Here is an 18,324-nt window from a genome sequence, read left to right as displayed (position 1 = left end):
AGAAATGACACTTTGCTACAATGTAAAATAGTGAGAGTACAGCTTGTATAACAGTGTAAATTTGCTGTCCCCTCAAAATAACTCAACGCACAGCCATTAATGTCTAAACCGCTGGCCACAAAAGTGAGTACACCCCTAAGTAAAAATGTCCAAATTGGGCCCAATTAGCCATTTTCTCTCCCCGGTGTCATGTGACTCGTTAGTGTTACAAGGTCTCAGGTGTGAATGGGGAGCAGGTGTGTTAAATTTGGTGTTATCGCTCTCACTCTCTCATACTGGTCACTGGAAGTTCAACATGGCACCTCATGGCAAAGAACTCTCTGAGGATCTGAAAAAAAGAATTGTTGCTCTACATAAAGATGGCGTAGGCTATAAGATGCAGCACAGTGGCCAAGACCATACAGCGGTTTAATGGGACAGGTTCCACTCAGAACAGGCCTCGCCATGGTCGACCAAAGAAGTTGAGTGCACGTGCTCAGTGTCGTATCCAGAGGTTGTGTTTGGGAAATAGACGTATGAGTGCTGCTAGCATTGCTGCAGAGGTAGAAGGGGTGGGGGGTCAGCCTGTCAGTGCTCAGACCATACGTCGCACACTGCATCAAATTGGTCTTCATGGCTGTCGTCCCAGAAGGAAGCCTCTTCTAAAGATGATGCACAAGAAAGCCTGCAAACAGTTTGCTGAACACAAGCTGACTAAGGACATTAATTATTGGAACCATGTCCTGTGGTCTGATGAGATAAAGATAAACTTATTTGGTTCAGATGGTGTCAAGCGTGTGTGGCGGCAACCAGGTGAGGAGTACAAAGACAAGTGTGTCTTGCCTACAGTCAAGCATGGTGGTGGGAGTGTCATGGTCTGAGGCTGCATGTGTGCTGTCGGCACTGGGGAGCTACAGTTCATTGAGGGAACCATGAGTGCCAACAATGTACTGTGACATACTGAAGCAGAGCACGATCCCCTCCCTTTGGAGACTGGGCCGCAGGGCAGTATTCCAGCATAATAACGATCCCAAACACACCTCCAAGATGACCACTGCCTTGCTAAAGAAGCTGAGGGTACCTAAACCCTATTGAGCATCTGTGGGGCATCCTCAAACAGAAGGTGGAGGAGCACAAGGTCTTTTTTTTTTTTTTGGCATTTTATTCAGAATATAGTTAACCCTCTTGAGTCTGAGGCTGTTTTGGGGCCCTGGAGAAGTTTTGACATGCCCTGACATTGTGCTTTTTTCAGTTGTTCATAAACATATTAATGGCAAAAGTGTCATTACACTGTATTCAGCACGAACTTGGCTACCATAATATGTAAACAACATGTACGTACATGTTTGTATTTCTGAAGGAATAACGTTTATGCGTGGTTATTGAAAAAAACAAAAAAAAGTTACTGAAATAAGGCCAACAAAAAAAAAAAAAGTTAAATCTGTGTTCACAAGACTTCTGGGTATTGCAGAATAGAATTTTTGCTTCAAAATGATGTAAAAATTATTCTGCCTACTCGTTCATATAAAACAATAGAGAGATTTAAATTTTCTAAGACACTTTTTGTCAAGAAACACAGCATGCATGGAGGCATGAATCTTCATGAATAATTGTGTGATTCACACCTGAGAAGACAAAAGATCCACATAATAAGCTAATGACCTGCATAATAATAAGCTCTTTTAGTCAGGTAGGCTATGTGAAAAAACCCTCTGTGATCATGTCTCAAGCTCATCATGCTGTATATCAAACATACAGAAAAAACACCAATCCTTTGAAATATTATTACAATTTAATATAATGGTATTCTATTTTATACTTTAAAATATAATGTATTTCTGTGATGCAAAGCGTCTGAACAGTCATGTTACCTCTATGGCGTTTCATATAGGCTTTTAGCTTATCAATATAAATGAGACACATTTTGAATAAATGAGGGCACATTTTGATATAGAGTTTTACCTGGAAATAAATCCTGTTCAAAGATATAAGTGAACATTACTTACCTGGCATTCCAATGTGTTTGGTGTTTCTGCACTGGAGGAAAAAAAAAAAAAAAAAAAAACTTTCCTGCTTCCAGTCAGTGTGTCACGAATATGGCTCCTTCGGCCCCTCCTCCGGACCACCGGAGGGAGCCATCACCGGAATACTGATCAGTTCTCATTCGGACTACGTTTCCCATGGGCCCTCACTCCTGGGACTGATTGCACACACACCTGCACCGCATCACACTCACACTATATAAGACACACTCACACACACACACATCGCGAAGTCTTGATTTGCCGAGGTGATCATTTCTGAGCGTTTTTCTGTGGACTGTTTATCTGTTACTGATTGGACTGTTTATTCCCTACGACCCTTTGCTGCCTACCCTGATCTTTGCCTGTTTCCTGGACTGTGATTGTTTGCTGCCTGCCCTGATCCTTGCCTGTACCCTGACTCTGTTTGTCTGCCGCCTGCCCCGACCATTGCCTGTTACTGTTTATGCCTCTGCCTTTGCCCTGTCTACTCTGTAAGTACTTTTAATAAACTAGCTGCAAATGGATCCACATTCTGTCGACCCATCATTACAGAAGACTTCGCCGATCAGCGATCCAGCAGCCCTCATGCAGATTTCGTCAGAACTAACTGCCCAGGCCAACCAGCTAGCGGTGCATCAACATCAGCTTAACCGCTTAACTTCTCTTACCGAAGAACTGGTGAAAACGCTCCAAGGCCTCCGATTTAGCCCTGCTGAAATCGCCACACCGCCGCCCGTTGTTCCCGCCAATCCAGGCTTCGCGGCCTCCCCTGCGGTCAACCCTCGCCTAGCGCTCCCAGAAAAGTTCGACGGCAGTCCCGCCAGATGTAAGGGGTTCCTTCTCCAATGCTCCCTGTTCATCAACCAACAACCGTCTCTGTATCCCACCGAATCCAGTCGGATATCGTTTGTGTGTTCCCTGCTCACTGGCAAAGCACTGGATTGGGCCACCGCGGTGTGGAGAGATGACAGTCCTGCGTTCCCCACCTTCCAGGACTTCTTGCGAAGCTTTAAAGAGGTCTTCGAACATCCCGAAGGAGGCAAGAGCGTCGGCGATCAGCTATTGTCTCTCAGCCAAGGTAAACAAACAGCAGCTGAGTACGCGCTCAACTTTCGCACTCTCGCCGCTCAGACGAACTGGGTTGAGGACACATTAAAACTGCTTTTCCGAAGGGGTCTATCACTGGAATTACAAGCCGAACTCGCGTGCCGGGATGAGGGAAGCTCGCTCAACGCTTTCATCGAACTGGCCATTCACATTGACAATCTGCTACGCACCCGACGACCCGTTCGGCTATCCGCCTCAGCCGGACCCGCTTTGGAACCCATGCAACTCGGCTACACTCCGCTACTTCCCGAAGAGAGAGAAAGGAGACGACAACTACATCTGTGTCTCTACTGCGGCCAAGCCGGCCATATCAAGATTAACTGCCCCGTACGACCTCAGTCTTCCAATCCCAAAGCGGTGAGTTCTGCACCACACTCCAACTGCTTTAAAATTCCCATTCAGATTACCATAAATGGCCAACGTCTATCCACTCACGCCTTGCTGGATTCTGGAGCCGCCGGGAACTTCATGTCTGATGCTTTCATCAAAAGTCATAACATCTCACTAACAGACTGTAATTCCCTGTTGACAGTGGAGGCGCTAGATGGGAAGCCCATCGGCGGAGGCAAAGTGATCCATATCACAGACGAACTCGCTTTACAAGTAGGGGTCCTTCACCATGAGCTCATTCGCTTCTACGTTATCCACTCACCCAACAACCCCGTGATCCTTGGTCTGCCGTGGCTCAGAACCCATAACCCACACATTTCCTGGAAGGAGGGCCAGATTGTACAATGGGACGCCAACTGCCATGCAAACTGCTTGAAACAAAAAGAAACAGAAATTAAACATACCCGAAGAATACTCCGATCTGGCTGTGGCCTTCAGTAAGAACAAGTCCACCGAACTTCCTCCTCATCGCTCCGGGGACTGTGCCATCGACCTGTTGCCTGGAACCACACCTCCCAAGGGCAGGATCTTTCCCCTGTCACAACCCGAGTCAGCAGCCATGAAAGCCTACATCGAGGAGGAACTAGCCAAAGGATTTATCCGCCCGTCCACATCACCGGCAGCCTCAGGATTCTTCTTCGTCAAGAAAAAGGACGGCGGATTAAGACCTTGTATCGACTACCGTGGACTCAATGACATCACCATCAAGTTCCGGTACCCCTTACCTCTAGTTCCTCCAGCCCTCGAACAACTCAGGCAGGCCACATACTTTACCAAGTTGGACCTTCGCTGTGCGTACAACCTGATTCGCATCCGAGAAGGGGACGAATGGAAGACAGCTTTTTCCACCACCACTGGTCACTACGAGACCCTCGTCATGCCGTTCGGGCTAGCCAACAGTCCCTCTGTCTTCCAGTCCTTTATTAACGACGTCTTCCGTGACATGCTTAATCGCTGGGTCATAGTCTACATAGATGACATCCTCATCTACTCCAACTCTCTCAAGGAACATGTTCAGCACGTACGGGCGGTACTCCAAAGACTGATACAACACAAACTTTATGCAAAAGCAGAGAAATGCGAATTTCACCAAACCTCCACAACCTTTCTGGGTTACATTATCAGCCGTGAGGGCGTGGCCATGGATGACAGTAAGGTGAGGGCGGTACAGGACTGGCCACAACCTCGCACACTGAAGGAGTTACAACGGTTCCTGGGGTTTGCCAACTTCTACAGGCGATTCATTCGGAACTTCAGCGGTGTTGCAGCCCCGTTAACGTCCATGACCAAGCGGCAGTCCTCACGTCTCATCTGGTCCTCTGAGGCAATACAGGCTTTCCAAGAGCTAAAGGAGCGTTTCACGTCAGCACCCATTCTCCGTCACCCAGACCCTGAACTTCCCTTCATTGTAGAAGTGGACGCCTCCAGCACGGGCATAGGGGCCGTCCTTTCTCAGCGCCAAGGTAACCCAGAGAAGATGTACCCGTGTGCTTTTTATTCCCGGAAAATGTCGGCGGCTGAACGTAATTACGATGTGGGCAATCGGGAATTACTGGCTATGAAGGCAGCACTGGAGGAGTGGCGTCACTGGCTGGAGGGAGCAAAACATCCGTTCACCATTCTCACAGACCATAAAAACCTGGAATACCTGCGTTCCGCCAAGCGTCTAAATCCACGGCAAGCTAGGTGGGCCTTGTTCTTCACGCGCTTCCAGTTCTCTGTAACTTATAGACCAGGCTCTAAGAACACCAAGGCAGACGCGCTGTCACGGCAGCATGAGGAGGTGGAACGGACAGAAATCGCAGAGAACATAATCCCTGACACCTTACTGATGGCTCCAGTTCAATGGGACATTATCACAGAGATCACACATGCCAACGAACAGACCACTCCTCCTCCAACATGCCCGCCGGACCGCACCTACGTCCCAGCACAGCTTCGGGACAGACTACTTCATCACGTGCACGACTTTCCAAGCTCTGGTCATCCGGGTGTTACAGCCACTCTCCATCTGCTACAAAATCAGTTCTGGTGGGACTCCATGTTATCCGACACTACCCGCTTCATCACTAACTGTACACCCTGTCAAACCACCAAGGCTTCACACCAAGCGCCAGCTGGACTGTTACAACCATTACCCATTCCTCAACGTCCCTGGTCTCACATAGCCATTGATTTTGTCACGGATCTCCCAGAATCCCAGGGCCACACCACCATACTCACAGTCATCGACCGTTTCTCAAAAGCATGCAGACTCATACCACTGGCCAAGCTACCCACAGCATTCGAAACAGCTGAGCTTCTATGCAATTATGTGTTCCGTTTCTATGGACTACCTGAGGACATTGTATCAGACAGGGGCCCACAGTTTACATCTCGAGTCTGGTCATCCTTCTTCAAGAGTCTCAATATCAACGTCAGCCTCACTTCAGGGTACCATCCAGAATCCAATGGCCAAACAGAGCGCATGAACCAAGAATTAACACGATTCTTACGCACCTACTGCCAGCGCAACCAGACCGACTGGAGCCGTTATCTGCTCTGGGCGGAGTACGCCCAAAACTCCCTACAGAAACCTGCCACTGGTGTCACGCCCTTTCAGTGCATCTTGGGCTTCCAACCTCCATTATTTCCTTGGTCTGGTGAACCATCCAATCTACCGTCTGTTACTGAATGGATGCAAAGAAGCGAAGAAACCTGGGACCAAGCTCACCATCACCTACAACGCGCCGTAAGAAGGCAGGAGATGCAGGCCAATCGTCACCGACGTCCCAATCCCCAGTACGCCGTGGGACAATGGGTTTGGCTGTCCACCAGAGACCTCCGGCTAAGACTTCCATGCAGGAAACTCAGTCCCAGGTTTGTAGGGCCCTTTCAAATTATCAAACAAATCACCCCAGTATCATTTCGTTTAGACTTGCCTGCTAATTACCGTGTCTCTCCCACTTTTCATGTTTCGCTGCTGAAACCCTCCGGGGGTCCGAGAGGGGAGCCAGAGGGAGCCGAGGTCCGCTCCCCCCCACCCTTGATGATTGAAGGCGAGGAAGCCTATCAAGTACGAGAGCTGCTCGACTCCAGGCGCCGGGGTAGGAGACTACAATACTTAGCCGACTGGGAGGGGTACGGCCCGGAGGAGCGATCCTGGGTCAATGCGGATGATATCCTGGACCCCTCACTCACAGAGGAATTTCATCGGACGCACCCGGAGAGACCGGCCCCTCGACCACGTGGTAGACCCCGGCGTCCGCTTCCTCGCGTCTGGAGCCGCTCACAGGGGGGGGGCTCTGTCACGAATATGGCTCCTTCGGCCCCTCCTCCGGACCACCGGAGGGAGCCATCACCGGAATACTGATCAGTTCTCATTCGGACTACGTTTCCCATGGGCCCTCACTCCTGGGACTGATTGCACACACACCTGCACCGCATCACACTCACACTATATAAGACACACTCACACACACACACATCGCGAAGTCTTGATTTGCCGAGGTGATCATTTCTGAGCGTTTTTCTGTGGACTGTTTATCTGTTACTGATTGGACTGTTTATTCCCTACGACCCTTTGCTGCCTACCCTGATCTTTGCCTGTTTCCTGGACTGTGATTGTTTGCTGCCTGCCCTGATCCTTGCCTGTACCCTGACTCTGTTTGTCTGCCGCCTGCCCCGACCATTGCCTGTTACTGTTTATGCCTCTGCCTTTGCCCTGTCTACTCTGTAAGTACTTTTAATAAACTAGCTGCAAATGGATCCACATTCTGTCGACCCATCATTACACAGTGATCTTACCATTATATTCATTCAGAATGTCCAGTGTGGGCCAATATCTGGTCACTATGATTCTCAAATCTGTGAGATAAAAGAGAAAAACCCTCAGTGGGCAACAGGATCATATCACGTTAATATAATATCCACTCTTAACAAAAAACATGATTGTATAGGCATAAATTTAAAATTACAGTACCAGTGAAAAGATTGGACACATTACTATTTATAATGTTTTTGAAAGAAGTCTCATGCTCATCAAGCCTACATTTATTTGATCAAAAATACAGAAAAACCCTGCAATACTGTGAAATATTATTACAATTTAAAATAATGTTTTTCTATTTTAATATACTTAAAAAAAAAATTTATTTCTGTGATGCAAAGCGTCTAAACATTCATATTACCTCTATGGTATTTTATATTATATATATAGAGCCTAAATGTTAATGTGCAGTTTAATACATTGCTAACACATTTTATTTCAGTATTTATTACGTATTTCACTCGATTTCACTCATCTCAGTATAGCAATATAGTTATGAATAGAATAGCCAAGGCAATTCGATCTGCCCCATTAATTCACACTGAGACAAACTAAACTTGCAGGATTCATATTTAAACAGTTTTTTTGTGGTTTAATATTCACAGACACTATATCACGATTAGAATAAAGAACTTAAGAATAAAACAACTTACCTTTCGCAATCATCGGCTTGATAGTCCTCGAAATGAAAGTGAAACCAGCTCTTCCTCTGAGGTAAATCCTTTTAGAATTATTCCTCACCCCATCTCAAAACAATGAAAAGTATGAAACTGACTAAACTTGATGCGTTTTTCTGAGCTGTTGATGCGTTCACTATGCTGCATTGATCGAATTTGCGTCTGAATAGCGTGCCCGCTTCGTGGGTGTGGCCGCATTAGCGGATAATGAGCTGAGGCGCCAACATCTGACATGTCTCAATTTTCATACAGATTACATAAACAGAGAATATTTGTTTTCGATTTGACTTACATGATTTAAAACCTGACATTTCAACGTTTTTTTAGACATACGTCTCATTTTTGTGTCATTAGTATTTACTACGTTACAGTTCATTTTCTGAGGGAGTATCAGATTGGGCTTCATTCAGAGAGAGACTGTGGCTCGTGCATCATGTTAGTTTTCTTTATTTTGCAAAAAGCACAACATTTTGTTTATATTCTTACTGTACACAAATAAAAGAGGACATTTCACAGATTAGAATGGTATATAACTCTTAATTGATATTGTCGTGGCAAATTCGATGTCTCTGTGTCCCTTCAGTTCTGATCTCGAAGAAAAACTCACAGAGCCGAAGTTCCAGGTCTCAGAAGTATTTAACTTTATTGTCAAGCAGCAAAGTGAGATGCCAGCTCCACATCTGAATCTCTATTAGCTGGGGCACAGTTTTTATACGTTTTTATTATCTTTTGAAACACACCAATGTAATATCATTGGCTGGTAATATTCACCCTTACATTTTCCCATATTCTCACTTACAGGTGCTCTCCCCCCACTCATCTTTCCCATGTACTCCCCGACCTTTCTACCATAGTCATTTCACTAATACAGTTGCAGGTGTTGCTTATGTAAGAGACAATTTTCTTAGTAAGGGTTACCAAATTCTAGCTGCTCTACATCTTTTGACTTAATTTCTCATGGGCCTTCTGCCAATTTGATGGTCAACCCTTTTCCCATGGGCCAAATGAAACATTGTATAAACCAGTCAATACACCCCAGAGGCAAGAAGCCTTCATATGGCGCACTTAACAATGGTCTTATTCATTTCACAGCCACCTGTTGTCAGGTGGAAAATTACCGACAAAATATGCTCAGTGGCCAAGTTAACTTGTCTGACCCTTACAGTCACACAGGCCAAGAGGCCTCAAAACACTTCTAGCTTTTATAGTAAGCAAACTAATTCTACAATTGTTTTCTATAGGACGGATAAAATACTCCATCAATATATCCGAAATTGATAGAGTATTTTTAGTCTCTTTCACACTGGTAAGAAAAAAACCGAGGTGGTATCGCCGGCGATACCACCTACTCCAGGGTGTTAATAGCTGTGTGTTGAGTTATTTTGAGGAGACAGCTAATTTACACTGTTTTACAAGCTGTACACTCACTACTTTACATTGTAGCAAAGTGTCATTTCCTCAGTGTTGTCACATGAAAAGATATAATAAAATATTTAAAAAAAATGCGAGGTACTCACTTCTGTGAGATACTATATAATACATACATACATAAAAAAAAATCAAGACAGTCAAGAAAATGCTAACCTAAAAAAATTAGTTTTTAAATAAGATTTACAAATACTTAAACTCTGTGCATCTCTGATGTGAGGAGGCAGTGCATTCCAAAGCCTAGGAGCGTAGGATGAGAAAGCTCTGTCCCCTACAGAACGCAACCGTGTAGACCAATAGACCAGCTTGTGAGGAGCGTAAATGGCACCTGAGTGTGTATAAAGGCTGGAACACACCATGTCGACGGTTGGCCTTCGGGCAGTTTTTGTTCGTCGGCCAACTAAGTTTTCTCAGTGTGTTCTGCACCGTCGGCTGAAGTTGGTCCTCGTCGGCTTTTTTCCCGGCCGATTCGAAATGTTGAATCGACGCTCGTCGGTCCGTCGGGCCATCTGATCATTCTGATTGGCTGTTCAGCTACTGCCACCTGCTGGTACGGAAAGGCATTTCATCTTGCGCAGGCACAGAACGGGCGTGCTACTTGGCCGTCGGGTGTCGAGCGTCGGTTTGGTGTGTCAGGGCAACTTTGGACACAGACGCTGCCGACGTGAGCCAACCCTGCAGTCTGCTTTCGTCACCACTAGTTCGTCGGCATCAGCTTGGTGTGTTCCGGCCTTAAGGTTAAAAGTGCAGACAGATACTGAGGGGCCAGACCATGCAGTGCTTTATATGTAAGCATGAGGACTTTAAAATCAACTCTGAACCTGACCGGGAACCAGTGCAGAGACTTTAGAATTGGTGTAATATGCTCATTTCTCCTGATTCCGGTCAGGATCCTAGCAGCTGAATTTTGCACCCATTGCAATTTAAGTGTGGATTTAGGAACCCCAGCAAGAAGTGCATTGCAATAGTCAATGCAGGAAAAAGCAAAAGTATTAATAAGCCTTTCAGTCACAGAAAGGGATAACATAGAGCGGAGTCTAGCAACATTTCTGAGATGAAAAAAGTTCTTTACAGTGTACTGAGTCAAAAGACAAACTCGAATCAAATATAACTCCTAGATTTTTTTAATTTGGTATGTGATTCTAAAACAGAGCCATCTATGTTTAAAAATAGATAGTCAACTCAACTTTATTTATATAGTGCTTTTTACAATGCAGATTGTGTCAAAGCAGCTTTACAGTGATAACTGGTATATAATTTTGGCTGCACAGCAGCTCTTAAAGAAAATGGTGTCATCGTCCATCTTAAGTAAATTCAGTATTTATTCATTCCATTGTAAGAATCAATAGTTATTAATTTAATTTATCTATATCAGCACTGGAGTAAACAGTGATGTCATCATCCAGCTCAGTTCAGTTTGCATACAATGGTGTTAATGCAGGCAGATCAAAACACTGTTGAATATCAAATGTCAAGTGTCCCCAACTAAGCAAGCCAAAGGCGACAGCCGCAAGGAACCCAAACTCCAACAGGTGACATCAGGTGGCAAAACAGGTGTTAAAATGGAGAAAAAAAACCTTGGGAGAAACCAGGCTCAGTCGGGGGGTCAGTTCTCCTCTGGCCAACAGTGAACAGTGCTTTATTATGATTCAGGCAGCTATCATAAGTCCGATTGGGATCGCAACAGTCAAAGTATTTATTCCAGTTCCATCCAGTTGAGGATCGTATTCATCACGCCGGTATGGGCGGTTTGTTGATGATCTGTGCCACTGGCTGTCGTGTCAATGAGGCCTTCACAGTGGATGATCTAGTTGACTCAATCTCTGCTGACACTTCAGGGCTGCGTTGTCATGAGTCCGCTTTATGAAGCTGATGAGAGGTGCCAATAAGCAAGACCTCAGTCTTATCACTATTAAGACACAAAAAGTTTTGGGACATCCATGTTTTTATCTCAGAAATAAAATGTTAAAAAAATAAACATCCAAATTTTGACTAGGCTTAGAGTGAATATAAATCTGAGTATCGTCTGCATAAAAGTGATAATTAAGCCCAGGTGATCTTAATCCTCTGGAGTCTGAGGCTGATTTGGGGGACTGGAGTAGTTTTGACATGCCCTGACATTTGTGCTTTTTTCAGTTTATAAACATATTAATGACAAAAGTCTCATTATACTGTATTCAGCACAAACTAGGCTATAAATAATATGTGAGCAACAAGTATGTACATGTTTGTATTTTTGAGAGTATTATGTATATGCGTGGTTTTTTTGACAAAAAATAAAAATAAATAAATAAAATAAGTCACTGAAATAAGGCCTCAAAATGCATACTAAATGTTTTTTCACAAGACTTTTGGGAATTGTATATTTTAGTCTAGAGTTTTTGCTTCAAAATAATGTGGAAAATATCCTGCCTATTTGGACACAAAAAACAATGTATTGATTTTAAATTTCTAAGACACTTTTGTTTAGGGAGCCCGTATGCAAAGAGGCGTGAATCACACCTGAGGAGATTAAGACCCTGCCACTAATGAGCCACATAATGAGCCAGTAGGTCAACTAAGAAAGAATGCAATGACAAAAAGACATATCATTTTTTGTTTGAAATTTATTTAAAATATAGTTTACTATATAAATGAGAGTCAAAGACACATTTTGAATACACAGTTATACCTGGAAATATATCCTGTTTAAAGACATATGTGAACATCACACACCTGGCATTTAGTGTTTCTGCAATGGAGGAAAAAAAAAAAAAAAAAAACTTTCCTGCTTCCAGTCAGTGATCTCAGTATCATATGCATGCAGTCCAGTGTGGACCAATATCTGGTCACTATGATTCTCAAATCTGTGAGATAAAAGAAAAAAAACCCTCTGTGAGCATGCTGATAACAGGATCATATCAGCTATTGTATTAACGTTAATATAATGTCCACTCTTAACAGAAAACATGCATATGATCTTATGCATGCAAGTATTATTGCACATCATGTGAAAAAATTTTTGTATAGGCCTATATTTTAATTTACAGTACTGGTCAAAAGATTGGACGCATTACTATTTATAATGTTTTTGAAAGAAGTCTCATGCTCATCAAGCCTGCATTTATTTGATCAAAAATACAGAAAAAAACCCAGCAATACTGTGAAATATTACAATTTAAAATAATGGTTTTCTATTTTAATATACTTTAAAATATAATCTATTTCTGTGATGCAAAGCGTCTAAACATTCATATTACCTCTATAGCATTTTATATATTTGTTATATTATAAAACCTAAATGTTAATGTGCAGTTTAATAAATTGCTAACACATTTTATTTCTGTATTTATTACGTATTTCAGTCGATTTCACTCATCTCAGTATAGCAATATAGTTTGAGAATAGCCATGGCAATTTACTAATGTAAGTCAGTCTGCCCCATTAATTCACACTGAGACACACAAAAAATGTAAACAGTCTTTTTGCGGTTTAATATTCACAGACACTATATTGCAATTAGAATAAAGAACTAAAGAATAAAAAAAAGTACCATTCAAAATCATTGGCTTGATCTAGGAGATCCTCGAAATTAAAGTGAAACCAGCTCTTCCACTGAGGTAAACCCTTTTAGAATTATTCTTCACCGCATCTTAAAACGATGAAAAGTAGCCTACATGAAACTGACCAAGCTTGATGCATTTTTCCAAGCTGATGCAGGCATTCACTCTGTTGAATGTATCGCCTCAGAATTTGCGTCTAAATACTGCACCCGCTCCATGGGTGTGGCCGCATTAGCGGATAATGAGCTGACTCGCAAACGTCTGACAACCTTCTCTTTTCATACAGATTACATAAACAGAGAATATTTTTTGATTTGACTTACATGATTTAAAACCTGACATTTCAACGTTTCTTTAGATATATGTTTCATTTTTTTTGTGATTAGTATTCATTAAGTTAAAGTTCATTTTCTTTATCAGAATGGACTTCCTTCAGAGGGAGACGACAGATCACGCATTATGTTAGTTTTCTTTATTTTGCAAAAAGGACATTTTGTTTTTACTCTGAGTGTACACAAATAAAAGAAGACATTCTATAGTTTCAATTGATATATTACTTCTGTCTCTATGGCAAAAAATTGAGTATTTTAAGTTGATTTTGCTGTTATGTGAGGAAAAATCCAGCAAAACGCGCCGGCGTGTTTTCCGACTCCTGTTAAAAGCAATCCAAGTTGAAATATGTAAATGCTAAAAAGTTAGGGGCCTAAAATTGAACCTTGAGGAACACCCGTACAGACAAAGCCGGTCTCAGACCGGTAACCACTCATACATACAAACTGTTAACGGTCAGAGAGGTAAGATCTAAGATCTGTTAAAACAGTCCCAGAAACACCAAAGACAGTTTCCAGACGTTTGAGTAAAAGGTTGTGATTGACAGTATCAAAAGAGACACTAAGATCCAGAAGGATAACAATAGAAAGAGAACCAGAATCTGAGGCTATTAACAATTGATTAATTAATATTAATATTAATAATTGGTGACCTTGAACAAGGCTGTCTCAGTACTATGAAATTTTCAAAAGCCAGACTGAAGGGGCTCAAAAAGATTTACTGTAAGGTGACTGTGTAGCTGCAAAGCCACAACACGTTCAAGAATTTTTGCAAGAAAAGGAAGATTTGATATAGGACGCTAATTATTTAAGTTATTCAAATCGACATCATGCTTTTTTGGAACAGGTGTTACAGCAGCAGGGAATCATTAACAATGCTGAGAACAGCAGGGCACAATGAATCCAGACAAGATTTAAACAAGCTTGTAGGGAGGGGATCAAGTAAGCAAGACCCAATTCTGAAGTAGGAGGTAATTCAGTTCCCCCAAAAGGAGTTCCTATAACTAAAATTGTTCCTAGTTCCTGTGGTGCGAACACGCCAAAAACCAGGTACTTCCGCCAATAGTTCTAGGAACTATGAAAAGGTTCCTCTGGTGTGAAAGCCATTGTTGAGCCCTGTCAGGTGGTCCTCCTCAGACAGTCGCTAGCGTAGAAAGTTGGAGGGTTAAACGCTTTATAACATACACCACTACTACGATTACACTTCAGTTCGCTCTATTATATTACTCACCTTTTAATATTTTCCATTGTGTGACTGTGTGTGGCACTCCGCCGCTATAAATTACCCAACTGTGAATGATGTGAGTGGCGTCGCTGTGACGTTACTGAGAAGCTGCAGCCATGGTTTTTGGGAATGTTTTTTGGTGTGGCAGCCTGCCAAGGCAGAATGAATGTAGCGGAAACATTGTACAGTATAGAATACTACTAAATAATATACTGCCTGCCTCATTCTGTGGTTATAAGCCACATCAGATCCTAAATGGAAGTTATTTCAAACACTCAACTGACAATTATGAAGTGAGCTTGGAGTAAAAACATGTAATGCTTGGCGCGTTTTGCTTTTCAAATGCGGAAACTCAAACTCGCAGCGCTTGCAGAGATGGAGCAGCATTTACTGTTTAATGCTGGCCCCAGTCCTTATTGTCGAGCCCTGTCCAGTAGCATTGACATTTTCAATCACATAACTGTTCATGTTTTTACTTATATATATATATATATATATATATATATATATATATATATATATATATATATATATATATGATTTTGTTTTAATCCAAATGACACGTGTGCTGAGTGAGCGATCATTAAGCATGCAAAAGATATATAGGCATAAATATTTAATTTGTTTAATATTCTATTAATTAGATGCATTTACTTCATAGACATCCTTCTCTGATATCTCCAATCTGATCTTTGTTTACCCTGTTGTCTGTCTTTCAGTGAAACACTGTAATTGAATTGATTAACAGAAAGAACTGTTTACTAGATAGCTCCGCTAACAGAGAATGTGTTTACCTGTGAGAAGTACAAGACAAAACTTGTTTGTACTTGTTTATACTTTCTTTTTAAGGTCTTTCAGTTACATTTTTCAGCAGAACACGTCATGGTGTGTTGTTGTTTGGCACTATATGATTGTAATGTAGGGGTGTATTGTGCTTCCACATTTTTAAACACTTGTGTTTCTTTCTATAGATGGCCGGCCTCTGTATATCCTACGGCTTGGACATATGGACACTAAAGGTCTGGTTCGAGCACTTGGAGAAGAATCCCTGCTTAGACATGTAAGAGATTCAATAACCAACATTCTTCAGCATGCTTTCTGGTGTATTCCATTCAATGGTGGACAGTAATTGTACTTTTATTTTGGGAAACTTTTACTTTATTACATTCAAAAGCATAATATCATACTTTTTACTCCACTACATTTCATAAAACATGTCGTTCCTCATTATTTTGAACTGAAGAAATCATCACCAGCTATAAATTTGTTTTTATAAGTTGGTCATTTATAAACTTGATAGTCTTGAAAGTTTGTTAACATGGGGAGGTGTACAACATTCACATATAAACGTAAATAAATAAATAAAAATAAATAAATAAAAGCCTCATGTCATACATTGCTGCACATGAATGAGGTAAGCTTTGTGTTTTACATCATCTGCCGCGTGCACATGTTTACAAGACGGCAAACTCGGCGAAAAAATCTGCAAACTTGGGTTTGATTTGGGAATGCTGCAGCCTATATATCTCTCTGTGTAATAACTAAAATAATGTTTATATATCATATTTTCTGGCTAGTTTACTTTAGTTTTTTTATAATACACCTTACTTTAATCCAAACTCTATAATTAAAAACAAGTTTAAATGGGTAAATCTTCTATAAATATTTTTGATTCTTAATTTTCTTTTCTGTCATACTCAAATTCTTGTTAAAACACATTAGACATGCTTATTCTGTGCATTTTGAACACTTATTGTGTGAAATTATATTTATTTTGTCCATCAAAAGTGTGCTTTCACTTTGAGCGTCAGCAGTGCAGCAAAAATAGACTCGGCGCCGAAACCCCCGCTTTACTGCTGCTCACGCGACGCTCCTGCTTGACGCTTATGTGCTGCTCCTGCTGCCAGTGTGAATGCATCCATTGGTTAACATGCACGCCGAAAAAAAAAATATGCGCTGCTTACGCTTGCAGTGTGAAACGGGCATTAAATTGGTTTGTAAATCCTACTGAATGATTAATTCGTGAATTGGACCAATCAGATTGCATTTGTTTTCGAGTCAACAACTCACTGATTCAAATGATCTGGTCAGAGTGAGTCTCCACTTAACAATTCAGCAAATTCACAAGTCTGATTCAAAATTAACCAAGGACAGGAGATCCTCAGAGCTTGAGTGCGGTGATGGTGCGAAAAGTAAGTTAATAATGCAGAATTGAAGGATTTATTATTGTAAATGGAAATCATATTTAGGTCACGACTGTCAGTTGTTTGTGAATTAAATATGCTGTAAAGGGCAAGCTGTTTAAGCCCACTGTAAAAAGAAAAAAAAAAAAAAGAAAAATTGCTTGAATGGTGGACATGTCCATATTTGTGTATTACCATCTGAATGAGGCAGGTTTTAGGTAAAAATGAATATACAGGTGCTGATCATATAATTAGAATATCATCAAAAAGTTGATTTATTTCACTAATTCCATTCAAAAAGTGAAACTTGTATATTATATTCATTCATTACACACAGACTGATATATTTCAAATGTTTATTTCTTTTCATTTTGATGATTATAACTGACAACTAAGGAAAATCCCAAATTCAGTATCTCAGAAAATTAGAATATTACTTAAGACCAATATAAAGAAAGGATTTTTAGAAATCTTGGCCAACTGAAAAGTATGAGCATGTACAGCACTCAATACTCAATTCTAATTATATGACCAGCACCTGCGTGTGTGTATATATGTATATGTGTGTGTGTGTGTGTGTGTGTATATATATATATATATATATATATATATATGTGTGTATATATATGTGTATATGTGTGTGTGTGTGTGTGTGTGTATGTATGCATGTGTGTGTGTGTGTGTATATATATATATATATATATATATATTTTTTTTTTTTTTTTTTATACAGTAGTCAACATTTGAAGTGGATCAAAAAAGTTCATCAAAGTTGTCCTAAGAAGAAGGTTTTAGGACAACTTTGATGAAAGGTTTTGATCCACTTCAAATGTTGACTACGAGTTACAAAGTCACAATTCTGAGATATAAACTCGCAATTGCGTGATATAAAGTTGGAATTGCAAGATATGAACTCGCAATTGCGTGATATAAAGACGGAATTGCGAGATATAAACTCGCAATTGCGTGATATAAAGTCACAATTCTGACTTTTTTTCCTCACAATTCCGACTTTTTTTTTCTCACAATTGTGTGAAACTTTATTTCTCACACTTCTTTTGCTTTCGTTTCCTTTCATTGCGATTGACCATCAGGATTGCTGCTTCGTTATTATTCTACATAAAATGGAAGACATTATAAAGGATTATTTTCAGCGCGGATTTACCAATAAAGAAATTTTGATTTTACTGGAGGAGACACATAAAGATTAGTCTTGGGACATATGCGTTATGCAGGAATATGCATATAGCATGTTTCCACGGTAACCTTGGCTTGTACATGAGTACAGCGCTTCAAGGAGAAAAAACAGCTTTTACTGCCATCTAGTGGGCTTAATACTAAAACACCAATACCTATCATATTTCATCAACTTTGTAACTTTGCAACTCAAGTCTGGTGTCTCCATAAAAGGGGGCATTCAAGGGTAGAATCATGCAATTCTGCAAATTACAGTGGAAGTATTTGGTGAATAAAAGTTGTTTTTAACAGAATGGGTGCACTAATGAATTTGACACAATAATAACAATATAATAGTAATAATAATAAGAATCAGCTGTGGCAGAGGCGCAATAAAACAGACTAAGTCGCACATTTTATACACCAACAGCTTCAGACATCAGGACGGCAACACGG

General features: G+C 41.2%; 1 protein-coding gene across 5 annotated transcripts in view; it reads left to right on the top strand.

The window, feature by feature from the left end:
* si:dkey-237i9.1 (SEC14-like protein 1) overlaps positions 1 to 18,324 on the top strand; it is a 145,326-nt gene that overhangs the window by 80,587 nt on the left and 46,415 nt on the right. For all 5 annotated transcript variants that reach the window (XM_051898102.1, XM_051898098.1, XM_051898099.1 and 2 more), the window contains one exon: positions 15,481 to 15,569. In XM_051898102.1, coding sequence (XP_051754062.1) covers positions 15,481 to 15,569 — 89 coding nt within the window. The remainder of the gene's footprint in view (positions 1 to 15,480; positions 15,570 to 18,324) is intronic.

This window comes from Ctenopharyngodon idella, chromosome 6 (assembly GCF_019924925.1).
Source record: "Ctenopharyngodon idella isolate HZGC_01 chromosome 6, HZGC01, whole genome shotgun sequence".
In the NCBI taxonomy this organism is placed as follows: Eukaryota; Metazoa; Chordata; class Actinopteri; order Cypriniformes; family Xenocyprididae; genus Ctenopharyngodon; species Ctenopharyngodon idella.
Note: the sequence above shows the minus strand (reverse complement) of the source record. Positions and strands in the feature narration are given on the sequence as shown.